We start from the raw sequence: 14,537 nt of genomic DNA, 5'->3' as shown, positions 1-14,537 counted from the left end.
TACTCGTTATTCAAGAGTTGATCTCTCAGTTTGTTTCGAGGCGGTGGTTCTCGTTAATCTAAACGAAGACTGATGAAAAGAAAGATCATTGAAGTGATTTAAATTCGATTGTTCAGTGTGAAACATCGGGATTTCTCCTTTTGAAGATTGAAATAGTAATAGGATGAGGGGAACTCTGAGTGTCTCTTTCTGCCTTCTGTCCCTAGTCTCCACCGTCTTCGCTGGGTGCAAGAAGGTGCCTCTTCAGGAGCTGAGAGTTCCGTTGTCGGGAACGAACCTCGAGTGGCCCTGCAACAGCACCAAGAACATCTACGTGAGCAGTGGACGCTACATTCCCAGGAATGTCATCGTCACCAGGATGCAGATGTACAAGGACGAGGCGATTGTGGCCCTCCCGAGGCTCAAGCCGGGGGTCCCTTTCACCCTTGGAGTGGTCTCCCTGCACAAGAAGGGCAATTGCAAAATAGCCCCGTTCCCTTGTTGGGCCATCCAGGAGGAGGGCAACTGCGAAGCCCTCCAGAGCGTTATCGATATTGTGCTGGATGTACAGGACGTTCTCTGGGTTCTCGACTCGGGAATCGTTAATACTTTGACACAACCCATTAAGAGGTGCTCACCTAAAGTGGTGGCTATTGATGTTAAATCTGGAAGGGTAAATATCCGATTCATTGAAGAAGATCGGTATCTTGTGAAGGGAAGGAATTATTTCGACTGGTATATTCGTATTCTGTACACGGAGAGAAGTATTCAATAAAAATTACGTTTCTTTTGCGTAATTCCGGAGCGAAATGGGGTTGTAGGAAATTTTACGGAACTGCCATGGAATTTTTCCAGAGCGTTCCGTAATTTTTATCTAAATCTCCGATGAAAAATTACGATACCGTCACTTGAATTTTTTGAGTCGATTTCGTAGTCGATGGGCGAATTGTGAGTTCCGTAATTTTTACTGAACATTTGTCTCCGTGTATTATCCCGAGGGCTACACTGTTGAAAAAAAATGAAATTTCATGGACAGTTGACTACTGATTTTCAGGACAGTGACACTGAATGCGATTTAGGGGGAAACTAATGACATTTCAGGTTTCACTGAAAGTTCAGTAAAATTCCGGAATTTTAAGCAGCGTAAAGACGAGAATTCCTTAATTTATTTGAATTTTCAGGGAAATCTGAAATTTCATGATTTTTTTCCCCTACATCGCATTCAGTGTGACTGTCCTGAAAATTCAAGACTATATTTACCGGAATTTTTTGGTTTTTCTATTTATTTTCAGGGAAAATGGAACTGAAATTTCATTGGGAATTAAATTCGATAAAAATTTCCAAAAAGTGAACCGGAAATTTTAGACAAGAATTTTCGATAGTGTATTTAACTCGGTCAAACACAGCGAAAATGAATGTCTGAATTTCACAAGCCTTTTGTAGACATTTCCAGACCCTAAAAAATGTCTGAATAAAATGAAAATTTGTCTGAATTTATGACGAACAGGTTCCTAAACATCTTAACGATGTTTGGAATTCAGACAAATTTTCATTTAATTCAAACTTTCTTAGTGTCTGAAAAATGTCTACACTGTTAGAAATTTTTTGAAATTTGATGAAAAATACCATAATATAATTCTCGTAAGAGTGACATTCCATCGGATTTAAGTAAAATTCAAGTGAATTCATGAGTTTTAAGTGTGAGCGAGCAGAACATGAAAATTCAAGAAAAAAAATAACATGAATTTTCAATTTTTCCCTGAATTTCCCTGATTTTTATAAATATTCATAGAATAATTGAACAGAAAATCATTGGAATATTCGATTTTTCAATGACAAGATTTCCTGAAATTTCAGTGGAACTTGAACGCGATAAAAATTTCCGGAATTTGGCCCGGAAAATTAAGACGAAAATTTTTAACAGTGAAAAAAAAGTTGTGTGTCTGCTTGCCATGTAATTTATACCTTAAAGCATCTCAGGTTTGAGCGAGTAAAATAGCCCTGCGGATAATACAGAAGACTAATACTCTCGTTAAAAAATGGGAATGGCTTCTTTGGGCACAGCCAACCCCATTCCCATGCCCTCGCCACAGCCTGAGTGCTAATTCCATCCCCCAGACTCCCTCAGATCAATAAATTAATGAATTAATGCATTTTAATCAATCAGGTCGTCAAAGTTGTCAACATCGAACCCTTCATGACTGACGAGTCCCACCTCCAGAACCTCATCGTCGACTATGCGCCAGACGGCAATGTATTTCTGTACATCTCCGATCCCCCAACTCGTACCATCATCGCCTACAACGTCATCGCCGAGAGAGGTGCAAGGCTGAGCCTCCCCAGGGCCGTCAGTCTGGGATCTAATCAGCGTGATCTCATGTGCATGTGCCTCGCCAGGAAATCAGACTTCACACCAGTCGTTTACTTCTCTTACATGAACTGCAGCAGAGTCTTCAGTATCAAAGCAGAGTTCTTGAGGCGGGGAACTATCAGTAATAATGTCGTTGATGTTGGATCCAAACCCGGAAAATTCGTCGGCCTCGGCGGTGACAATGGGAGCAATCTCTTCTTCCGCAGGAAAGGTTCGTACATTTTGATTCTGACTGTATTCGTCACTTTCGAAATTTCCAATTTTTTGCGTCAGGAGTTCGTGTGTGTGTTTTTTTTCAGCCCGTCGCAGGGATGGCCATATCCATAAATTATAATTACCGTTAAATTATCAAGTAATGGATTCGGTAATGCCACTCTCAAATTTCAATTTAAATTTAGTTTATTGAAGTAATCATCAATTTAAATATTCAAATTCCGCGGTATTTATTAATCAGTAATTTAGTTGAGAAGATTGACGATTACTTGCATGGAGAAAAATATTCAATAAAAATTACGATACCCTCACTTAAATTTTCTCAGTCGATTCCGTAATCGGTGAGAGAATTGTGAGTTCCGTAATTTTTTGAAATCATCAATTGGAAATTTTAATTTTAATTATTTTCCTATTTCTAAACTTCGATTGGGATATTCAACACTTCGTTGGTCGCACCGTAAGCGCTGCGCCGCGCCGCACCACCCTAAATCGACATAATGATAAATTTGAAAGATTTAGGAAAACTCTTTAAAAAAATCAAGAGTAATCTAGATCGTATACTGGAAAAAGTCCCGTGAGATTTTTTACGACCAATGTGCCCCTTAATTATATATTCAAGCGTAAAGTTGCCATGTTTTTCTGAAAATTCGCCTTATACACGGTATACGGCTTGGAGTTTTGGAATTCAATGAATCCTTGAATTCAATTTAAAATACATCCTCATAGAAATTCATTCGGAAGCAAATTACTAATTTATTAGCAAAAACAAATTGACTATAGTTTAACCAAAATTTCTATTCCCTTAAAAAAAATAGTTTTCCTTTGTTTTCATTGCAAAATCAACAATTTGTCAATAGAAACTCGTTACCTGCAACTAAGTTCATGCCTGAAAAGAAGTTTTGATCGGACTATAGTTCAACTAAATTTTTTTTCCCATAAAAACCTAATTTCAGGCCCCAGGTTTCCATGCTTTCCATTGTCGAAATGTTGATTTCTCAATGAAAAGAATTGAAATACAATTGTTCTAAGGGAGAAGAAATTTTAGTCTGACTGCACATATTGTGAAGAAAGCAATTTCCCACTTGTTTTTCTTCCAATTGTATCTCCGTGTTTAGTTCGTTTATTAATCAATTCAATGAATCAGTGATCTAATTGAATTATTGTTTCTTCTTTTGCGCTTCAGGAGAGTCAGACATATATATGTGGAACGCCGAGACCAACTTTAGACCGGAGAACTGCATTCTCGTAGAAAAGGGCGATGAGTACCGTATGCCAACGCAAGTCGTCCCTGGTTACAAGAAACTCATGTGGACGCTGGAGAGCAACTTCCAGGATTATATTCAGGATACAGTCCCCTGCTCTGGCACCAGTGTGCTGATCCGCCCGATCGTCAAGCAGTGCGAATAATTATTGATCATAATCTATCCCTAAAGTAACCCAACAATTTCTCTCGACTTGGAAGTAATTCACGTTCGCCGAGCGGATTTCCGAGGAGCTGAAGTTCTTTTATCACAAATTTCTTTAAGTAAGATATCCAACGCTGAATATCTTATTCAAGCAATGACTCCAATAATTGAACTTCTGGTGCTCCAGTCACGAGAGATTATTGTTGTCTGATAATTAATGAACGTGACAGCAGGTTTGCTTATGGACAAAACTAACCAGTGTTTCGTTTGATTGCATCGAGTGACGCTAAATTGTCGTTTCTAGTCGCATGATAGGCAGGTGAATCAATAAAATTATCATCTTAATAAAAAATGTATCAATTTTTCGTGGATAAGCGAAATTTAATTCCCCCCCCCCCCCCGGATGCTATTCTTCAACATAACATCTGTGGACTACGGTGACCGTTAGGGCATGCATGTACGAAAAAATTCAATGGAAAACCTTAGCAGAATCGCTAGAAAATTCTATTGGAATTCTCTACAAATTCTAGAGAATCCTCGATAAAATTCTATTTGTTTTCTACGCAGATTCTACTAGACATTTAATAGAGAAAATTCAATAGATTTCGATTTTTCTATTTGAATTTTTTTCTTCAAATTGTTTTCTATTAACTCTCGACACTCGCTTAATGAGCGCAGCGCCGCCCGTTTTCGTTTCTTTTATATTTTAGAGTTTCTCGACGCTTAAAAATTCTGAAAAAATTTTGAAAAAAGAGTTCCTAGTTCAATCCTTTTATTAAGCGTTGACGTTGTCCGTTTTCTTCTCGGGAAATTTGTTTAGCTAAAAAAGCAAAGAAACGTCGAACGGACAGAAAAACGACGCCGCGCCGCCCGTTGCGAGTGAGTCCCTGCCGATCTCACGAGCGACAGCGTTGCTACATTCATTGACACACTTGAAATGTGCGCATTGCGGTAAGCGTCAAGTTGGCAACAGCGCGCTCAGTTGAACCCAGCGGCGCAGCGCTAACTGTGCGGCGGATAAAAGCTGGCGACCGGATGGACACGAATTTTCCAAGTTTTTTCCGCTATATTTGGTATTGTTTTGCATTCCAAGATCCGAATGAAATTAGAAAATTCGTCCCCAAGTATTCTTATAGAAAAAATTCCAAGACAATATTCATATAGAAAGATCGAAATCTATTGACTTTTTCCTGTCAAATATCTCATAGAATCAGCGCAAAAAAACAAATAGAATTTTAACGAGAATTCCCTAGAATTGTAATAGAATCCCAAAAGAATTCTCTAGCGAATTCGCTGTTTTTCTATTAAATTGTTTCACAGGTGAACTCAGCTAACAGCTAAATCGACTAGAATCCTTTTACCCCTTCACTACAGAATTGCTAGTTCAATCGAAAATCTATCAATTTCCCATAGTCAAGCGTCACTTAATTCCCGTTCTTTAAACAGGATGTGATTCCTTAGCATAACGTGTGATTTAGTAGTCCTTTAGAATGATTGACCAATAAAACACGCCTCCTGACCCACATCCGTTGCACACAATATCGGATCAACGAGCATGCTGGCAGATATAATTTGACAGGATCAAATGATGGATTACGATTTTTACGAGAAGAATTATCAACGAAAGAATTACAATGTAAAAGATTGCAAAAGATTTTCATTCATTCATAAAAGTCAGAGGATAATTAATTGATGAGGTTACTTCACGTCAATTACAGGCGCCTCAAGGGGCGAGTAAATTATACTTGAACACTCTGACAATCCGATCGGACAATTTCCCCGTTGCTCTACAATTTCCATATTCTCCCAAATAAGGATGTCGTGCGTTCACCAGTCCCCAGACATTTCTCTGCGCGTCCATTCTGTAATCAGTTAGACTGAGAGCCTGCTCACTCTGCAACAGAACTGCGTGACTACCTGCCTGAAAAGTAAATCAAGAAAACGAGGATAGAAAAGTGGTCGAGCCAACACCTGTTAATTAAACTAATGATATGACTCTGGGGGGTAAAAAATGGTCATTGAATCCGGTGTTGTACAATTAGGATGTAGCCTAACACTGATCGATCCCTGCAATCGATAAATACCCGTTAGGAAAGTAGCCCACGACTCTTACTTTCAAATCGTGTTTTGTATCCCATCGAACACTGGCGTGCTCGGTGACCAGGAAGTAGTGAAGGCCACCCTTTGGGTCGCAGAGCAGGCCCGAGGAAACTCCCATTTTTATGCCGTGGTAAGTTGTGTTCGTGGTCTGAGGGGGCACGAGGGCCTGGGAGTGCTCGCTTCGCAGGAGCTCCAGGTTTACGCTGAAGAGGTCGAGAAAATTGCCGCCGGTTATGAAGAGCTGATTCTTCCGGCAAATTGCGAGGTCCGTGGAGATGATTTTCGGGTGGTCCACGGGGGGGCGGAGTTTTACCGTCCACCAGGTTCGGAGGCCCGTGTGGTCTGAGGATTTTCATTTTTTTTTATTTAAGGATTTTCATTTGTTGAGTTAACATTCCGTTGGTCGCACAAACGACATAATGATTAACTTAAAAGATCTTCGGCTCGGCCGAACAAACTTTCATTGAAAACGGAATTTGTGCGGCGACGTATGTTTGAGCGCTCAATTTTGAATTCACTATTCAGTAGCGAAGCGGTAAACCGGTTTAAGTCGATTTTGACTATTGTCCAGTTTTCCCCGAATATCTCGGAATCTAAAAGAGATAGAAAAATGTTTATCATGACCTTTTTTGTGGAGCCAATTAAGGGTTATAAAAAAGGTCATGAGAAAAATTTTGCGATCTCTCTTAGATTCCGAGATATCCATCAAATACTGACCAAAAGTCAAAATTGACTTGACCCGGTTTACTGCTTCGCTACTGAATTGTAGTTTCCTCTTGAAGTTACCATTTCATCACTGGTCAATAACATTCACTTGACAAAACTGGAGCCTCATATAATTATCTGTAGAACGAATATATTTACCCGAAAAATATAGAAGTGTCTGACGAGAACAATGACTACTACAAAAATTATTGTTTTGGTGGAAACTTTCTTTTTTATCCACAAGTAAATTGGTTCAACACGACAAAAAATCTCTTCAGGGAAACATAATTTTTCGGCAGAACGAATTCTTTCTCTCAGTGCACATCTCTGCGCATTCCTTTCACTATTTACGAGGCTGTTCTAGAATATTACTTCACCTATGTTGTAAATGAGAATGGAGTTGTCCCCAGGGTCTCCAATATACGCCCTGTACCCCCGGGGTCCAACCACAGGGTCAACGAGCAAATTCCTCAATCCCTCCTTCGCAATTCCGCGCAAATTATCCCGACATATTTCCTCATTTCTCCGTAAATCGAACAGAACGATCTTCGCAGGGCATCGGGTGCTCTCAGGTGAATCCAACACCCAGAGACGGCCTCGGTTGTCTACATCCACTCCGACGATCGAGATCAAATTTGTGCAGAGGTTGCCCGACGCTTGAATTTCGACGCTCGGGTATGCTGAGACGGTTGAGTGAGGTGGATGCAGTAACGAAAGTTCGGGGGGTTGATCTGGGTACCAGGGGGCTTCCAGCAATGTCGGGTGACAGCGAGAATTATCACCCCATCTGATAAAAGGAATTAATGAGTACACGAAGCGGAAGAATTTGTGATTTCAGGAACACGTCAATGATCTTCAGTGACATATATCCCTAATTTTGAGGAATGTACGCTAAATTTTTAGAGATGCGCGGCTGTGAAATTCAATTCAGAGATTTGTTCAGTAATGTTTCGTGACATTATCACGAATTTCGAGTGACGTCGTCGCTAATTTTCAGGGACATCGTCACTAATTTTGAAGGAAATCTCACTGAAAGAAAAAAAAAACTCTCCTGGAAAACTATTATGTTCCACTAATATGTTCCACGTGGAGATATTTGATGGAGTGGAATAAATTTACTTGAGGGAAATTAACCAACTTGGTAGGAAGAAATTTAATATCTTTCACGAAAACTACTATGACAGAGACATATACATGTCTCACGAGAGCAATTATCACTGCGGAAATTGTCATGTTTTAGTGCACTGTTAAAAATTTTTCACTGAAATTTCTGGGAAGTCTTGGAAATTTTTGACAAATAACATTTCCACGGAAATTTGAAGGAATTTTGTGATTGGAAATTCATAATTTCATGGAAAAATCAGTGGGAACTGTGAATTTCGGTTTAATTATTCCCGGAAAATTCGTGAAAAATCAGGGCAATTCAGAGAAGTCTCTCGTTGAATTCCATATTCCTCTGAATTTTCAGTAAATTCCTTCAAAATTCCTGGAATTTACAGAATTTTGAAGAAATTCCCAGAAAGTTCAAGGGAATTTGGCTTTCTTGTTTGTCCGCAGATAAATTGATTCACCACGACAAAGAATCTCCTCAGGGGAACATACAATTTCTCAGCAGAATTATCGGTAGTTTTGTTGCACAACAACGAGAGGCATAACGTCTGCACCCGTAATTGGTGATAAATTCATAAAAATTATCCTTTCCTATCAACTCTACATTAACCTTGGAACAGCAAAGAACGCTCGATTCCTCCAAACCGCGAACTTCCAAATAGTCACATCATCCGAGACATTGCACTGGGAAAAATCCCACGACAACGTATAACAAACATCCGCCGCGATGAAAACCAAAACAATTTCAAACATGTTGTTGATGTGAAATATCACCACAGACTGTTGACCCTTCCTCCTCGATGTCCCTCCGCACCCATCCTCAATTCGTCAGCGAATAAATGCAGTTCAAACTTAATCATCAAAATGCCTAAAAAAATCCGCAAACTAGCTCTTTTCGATTGCCGATGAGAACGAACCAGTTTAAATGCTTATTTTGTAAATAAACCTCCAAAAATCAATTTTTAAAAGAATACGAATTCACATTTAAAGCCTGATATGGTCATTTATTTTTTTACGACCCTTCGTCACCCACAATTTTTTGTATTAGGGTCACCATATATGGTCAAAAATTCTGGATATGAGATTTTTAGATTGTGTTTATATGTAGGGGAGCGTGGGGTAAAATGAGCACTTTTGACTTTTTTAAAAATATTCATAACTCAGAAACAGATTTATCAATTGAGCTCAGTCTCAGCTCATCACAAAGAGGAATCATTGTTTTTCAATTGAAAAATAAAACTATTCCATTTCATGAACAATTCAACACGTCATGAATATTTCTAAAAAAGCCAAAAGTGTCCATTTTACCCTACCCTCCCCTATGTATGTATGTGGTCTTTTATTTTTTGTTATTCTTCTATAGGAGAGTTTTATAGAAATTCCTGGATGTTCCATCATGACTAGACTCTGATGAGCTCTATCTACGGACATAAAATAAAATTCAATTTTTCAGTAATCACTCAAAAAATTATAATCAAAACAATAAGATCATCATTATAACTTCGAGAAAACCCGCAAATACAAATAACACGATTCCATAATTTTCCGTAATCGAAAACCCATATCTTTGATACAGCGGTAATTGTACGTGGATAGGTCCACGGCCTTTCCTTCTTTCTCGAATTTTCCACAAACTCCCTGAATTTCCTCGAAATTTCAAGAAACTCCTTGAATTCTCTCGAATTTTCTAGAAACTCCCTGCTCCCTTCCTCCAAATCTCTAGAAACTCCTTGAACTTTTTCGAAATCTCAAAAAACTTTTCGAATTACCTCGAAATATCTAGAATTTTCTAGACTTCCGATAGATGGCGCTGCACATAAGGACTATTTCCGAAAATGATCCCTCATTTTGAAACCATAGACGTCATCCACGTAAAAAAACCGCGCCGCATAATTGTTCGACTGTTGATGACATCGACTCCTACCTGTGCGGCGGAAGCAACGCCGGTAATCCCCATCAAAACCCCCAACCTTCGGAAACCCCCGTAAGATGTCGGCGCCACCGTGAAAACAGTTTCGCGCGCGCGACGTGTAAAGCACGGCGTTGGTGTTCTCCTCGCAGTGGAAAACCTCCGTCAAGAAACCGCAATAATGAAGTCAACCAAGTGCCGTATGTTACGGTAGTTACCCTGCGCAATACGTCTCCCCCGACAAACCCATCCCCAATTGTTCGTGTAACTCCCAACAATAATCCGACGTTACACGAGGCAGTGCTAGTGTTTCTCCTCCCTCGCACACGAGTAAGCCTGCCGAGTGGGCAAATGGCCGCCGTATTGCCGTGTTTGCATCGAATATTTCCCACCGAGCGGTCCCCCAGGCGAAACCAATGATGTCCTAATCCCCCAATTTCCCCGGAGTGATTCCCCACGGAGGTCTCAACCCCCAAATGATCGTCAAGTGGCCCAAAACATTGAGGAAGTGAAGTGATCAGGTCAGGTGTGAGCCTTTCCCCTCAATTAAACCGAACGAAAAACTGTGCAGTCAAGGCCCCGAGTGATTGCACCCGGGCGATGAGCAGTGATAGAATCGGCCCGGTTATGAAATCAGTGTCGGAGGGTGAACTCGGTGAAATCGGTGCCACTAGAGAGCCCACAATTCTGGGCGTGGATGAGGTTAAAGATCCCCGCAATCCCAACTCGCGATTAAAAAGAACGTTCACATTGCCGAAAAATCCGTTTCAAAGTGCAACGAGAATGTCCAGAAGACGGGGTAAACAGCGTGACACCAAGGAGAACAATAACAACAGTCGTGATAGCATTAGAATGAGTGACAATGGTTTATCGAATAACAATAATTATCAGGATAAACCTGGCAAGGTATTCAGGCGGCTCTCGTGGAGGAAATTCCTCCACAAGATTGAAAAACATATGCCCAGTGTGCAGGCCCGCAAAGTGGCTAGACGCGATGACATTGCATCCAGTGCCAATGACATGAGAGTTCCACCCCCGAGGCCAGCCCACATACCCCCAGACCGAGTACCCGGGGTGATTGGTCTCAGAAATCATGGCAACACTTGCTTCATGAACGCTGTTCTGCAGTGCTTGTCGCACACTGACATACTTGCTGAGTACTTTGTGCTGGATCAGTACAAGGTCGATCTATCTAGGAGAAATAAATTGAATTCCAAGAAGTATGGAACGAAGGGGGAAATCACTGAGCAGCTTGCTCTGCTGCTCAAGGCCATTTGGAGCTGTCAGTATGATCCTGAGATGAGCACTGCTTTTAAGAGTGTTGTGGATAAGTATGGGAGCCAGTACAGGGGGAATCTGCAGCACGATGCTCAGGAGTTTCTGCTTTGGCTGCTGGATAAGGTCCACGAGGACCTTAATCAGGCTACGAAGAAGAAGTACAAGATTATTAAGGTAAATGTGGGCTGGGGAGGGTGAAGCTGAAAGTGGCGAATGATTCGACCGTAGATTTGTCTTGGGTGAATCTAGGGGTGTACCAGTGTTTTTAAGTAATGCACAAACTCTTTCGCACTTGAAAAACACTTGTGCATATGAGCAGGGGAGCGTGGGGTAAAATGGATACTTTTGACTTTTTTAAAAACATTCATAACTCAAACAGATTTATCAATTGAGCTCAGTCTAAGCTCATCACGAAGAGGAATCATTGTTTTTCAATTGAAAAATAAAACTATTCCATTTCAGGAAAAATTCAACACGTCAGGAATATTTCTAAAAAAGTCTTTAATATTTCTAAAAAAGTTTTTAAGAATTCGTTGAGAATTCGAGTTGAAGTTAGGTTTAATCAGCTGAAGTAAAAATAGATAAATTAAACGCTTTCCTGGAATGATTTCCCTTGCACTGAGGAAGAATGAACTGAATAGATCATCGCATGATGTCAGAGAGTGAATTTTTTAATTTTTTCATTCATTATCAAGGTTTTCTTTTAAAGCTTCAAACTGAGACTCGATTCATCCAGATCGTATTATCTGGTCAGGAAATATTGACGATTGAAGACGTTTCGTTTTACTGCACTCTATTTTGCCGTGGGGGACACAATGATTATAATGACTATAATTAAGTTACTTCAAGAATTTATCGAATTAAAGTTAGTTATTTGTCATCAATTAAGTATTAAGTTGTTTCGAATATTCATTCGACTTAATATAATCAAGAGAGCTGTGGGATTATGAAGCTTGTTTAGGAATATGAATGGCACCGGTCGGGAAATTATCATATGGTAGACAAACCTGTCGTAAGTCATCTTAAATCTGACAGATAAGGGATTGGAAAAGTATCCTCAGCATTCAATTTTGTCTTTAAATATAAATTGTGACAAGTTCTACTCTACTTAGATTGACTATTGAATGCTTTAAGATGACTGAAGATTACAGCATCGTAAATATAGTATTCAGGATTGGGAAAACGATAACTATGATGTCATTTGAGAATCCTTCAAGAGTCATTTTAGGAATTCGGTGAAGTAAATATAGAGAGATAGAAGCTGTTCTGGGATGAGTTCTTCTGAGGATGAATGAACCCAATAGAATAATCACCGCATGATGTTGGAGAGTGAAATTTTTCATTTTTTTTTTCATTCATTTTCACGGTTTTCTTCTGAAGCTGTACAATGAGATTCGATTCATCCAAATCGTATCATTTGTTCAGAAGATATCAGCGATTGAAGACGTTTCGTTTTACCCCACTCTATTTTGCCGTGGGGGGCCGATGATGATGATGACCATAATTGAGTTATTTCAAGAATTTATCGAGTTAAAGTTAGGATTTGTCATCAACTGAACGACTGGGATATAATGTAAATTGAGTGAAGACATTCCTGACAGTTGTTTAAAATATTCTTTCGTCTTAATCAGATGATTAAAAGGTATGAGATTATAGACGCCATTCGATATGTTTTGTAATCGTAATACCATGTGATACTGTTGATGATGACGATAGCATCAGTGTCTCGGAGACTGATCGAGGCACATGTTGAGAGAGAGGTTTATTTATGACGCTTGGATAAGGAATGTGGGGAGATAAATTAGTCCGAGAAATTCCAATTTTTCCATATTTCTTTGGAAGAGGTCGTCTGTCGTTTTATTTGTATATAACGGAGCACTACAGATGCCGTTAGGCGGCGATTGAGGATGCTTCGAAGTTGTCCAGTTTACGATTCTTGGTTCAACAGTTTATGATGGGATTTCGGGGGATTCGGGCGTGATTAGGAGGGAAATGATGCAATGACGGAGGGGGGAGAGTGGGCTTCAGTGTGGGCGAGTGAATCATCTTCACATTGAACTTTCAGGCCAAACAATAGTTTTATTGAACTTTTTATAGCCTTGGTGGTTCTCATGAGTCATCGTGTACGTAATATTAGATTGGTGTATGATGATGATGATTGCATGGTGTTGTTTTTGCGGAATTTGGTACTACAGTGAGCAAAATATTTTTGTTTGTTTTGAGAAGGTTGAGAATTTGATTAATATCTTTTTGAGGGAGAAGGGGAAATTTTTTAGAACAAATTGTTTTGCAGAGTTAGAAATCTTCATTAGAGTTAGCCCCGCTTTCTGGAGACTGGTTTTTTAGCTGATTTGCGAGACTTCGGAGGAAGTTACATTGTTAGAAGAAATTGAAATTTCAGGGATAACGCGGCAGTAAGTTTCGTGAGAGAGACTATGGATTTCGATTTAAGGAACAAAATGGTTATGGAATTTCAAGTTTACGGTTGAATTGCAGTGAAGTTCCGAGTTTCAAGGGGAAATAATATAGAAATCTCACAACTTAATCGAATTATCTACCAAATGTGAATATTCAAAATCGAATTGTCCTGAATTTTGAGCATTTGCACGGAATCATTGAACTGCTATAAATCTAAAGCTTTCATGATTTTATTTTAATATGATACAATGAATGGTATACGTGATTTCTCAATGACGGGATTTTCTGAAGTATCGGTGGAAGCGTCATATATTGAGAGTAAGTGACACGAACGAATTCAGAAGGCAGTTTCCAACCGTGTAATGTCTACAACGAAATGCCCATAAAATGAAAGTTTATGGACCATCGATTTTTTTTTAAGGCGACATGTATTCAATTTAAGGGAAAAATTGAGAAATTTCAAATTTCACTACAATCTCAGTGGAATTTTACATTTTTTGGCAGGAGGCAGACAAGAATTCTCCAATGGCAGTGTCTATTCACACGCTCCACGGTAACTTTGACCGTGGATATACGGGACGTTTTCCCGTGGATTCAAGGTAGTTTCTACCGTGGATATACGGAAGATCGTGGACCCTCAACTATTACTTCTCAAATTAAATCTAGACAATAAACTAGACACATCGAATCAATTGATAAGTGATATGGAGATAGTAGACTAGTAAACAATTTTCTCGAATACGAATATTTGAAGGCCGTGACTATTCGCACCATTGCGTGAATCACTCCCGTACACTCCATACACTTCACGCATGCGTGAAGTTTGTGTGTTTCACGCAGCCGAATTGTCATACTGCTGTGTATTTCACGCAGTTGAAGTTTCATACTACTGTGTGTTTCACGCAGTTGAAGTTTCATACTACTGTGTGTTTCACGCAGTTGAAATTTTATACTACTGTGTGTTTCACGCAGTTGAAATTTTATACTACTGTGTGTTTCACGCAGTTGTATTTTTATACACCTGTGTGTTTCACGCGTTTCACGCAGT

General features: G+C 39.6%; 3 protein-coding genes across 3 annotated transcripts in view; 2 read left to right on the top strand and 1 right to left on the bottom strand.

Moving 5' to 3' along the window:
* Positions 1-24: 24 nt before the first annotated feature.
* Positions 25-4,338, top strand: LOC107040762 (major royal jelly protein 1). Its single transcript, XM_015260980.2, has 3 exons — positions 25-652; positions 2,147-2,561; positions 3,747-4,338. The coding sequence occupies exons 1-3, from the start codon at positions 164-166 to the stop codon at positions 3,968-3,970; spliced, it is 1,128 nt and encodes a 375-aa protein (XP_015116466.1). The 5' UTR covers positions 25-163; the 3' UTR covers positions 3,971-4,338.
* A 1,343-nt stretch (positions 4,339-5,681) lies between these two features.
* On the bottom strand, positions 5,682-8,646 carry LOC107040770. The gene is made up of 4 exons (XM_015260990.1): positions 8,495-8,646; positions 7,152-7,561; positions 6,083-6,411; positions 5,682-5,890 (listed from the first exon to the last, which is right to left on the bottom strand). Exons 1-4 carry the CDS (start codon positions 8,635-8,637, stop codon positions 5,693-5,695), a joined length of 1,080 nt encoding a protein of 359 aa, XP_015116476.1. The 5' UTR covers positions 8,638-8,646; the 3' UTR covers positions 5,682-5,692.
* Positions 8,647-9,926: 1,280 nt separating this feature from the next.
* The window catches only part of LOC107040828 (ubiquitin carboxyl-terminal hydrolase 31), a 20,693-nt gene continuing 16,082 nt past the window's right edge, over positions 9,927-14,537 (top strand). The window contains exon 1 of the mRNA XM_015261089.1: positions 9,927-11,245. Within this exon, the coding sequence (XP_015116575.1) occupies positions 10,394-11,245 (852 nt within the window). The 5' untranslated portion in view covers positions 9,927-10,393. The remainder of the gene's footprint in view (positions 11,246-14,537) is intronic.

This window comes from Diachasma alloeum, unplaced genomic scaffold (genome assembly GCF_001412515.2).
Source record: "Diachasma alloeum isolate Michigan unplaced genomic scaffold, Dall2.0 Dall_scaffold_00343, whole genome shotgun sequence".
In the NCBI taxonomy this organism is placed as follows: domain Eukaryota; kingdom Metazoa; phylum Arthropoda; class Insecta; order Hymenoptera; family Braconidae; genus Diachasma; species Diachasma alloeum.
Note: the sequence above shows the minus strand (reverse complement) of the source record. Positions and strands in the feature narration are given on the sequence as shown.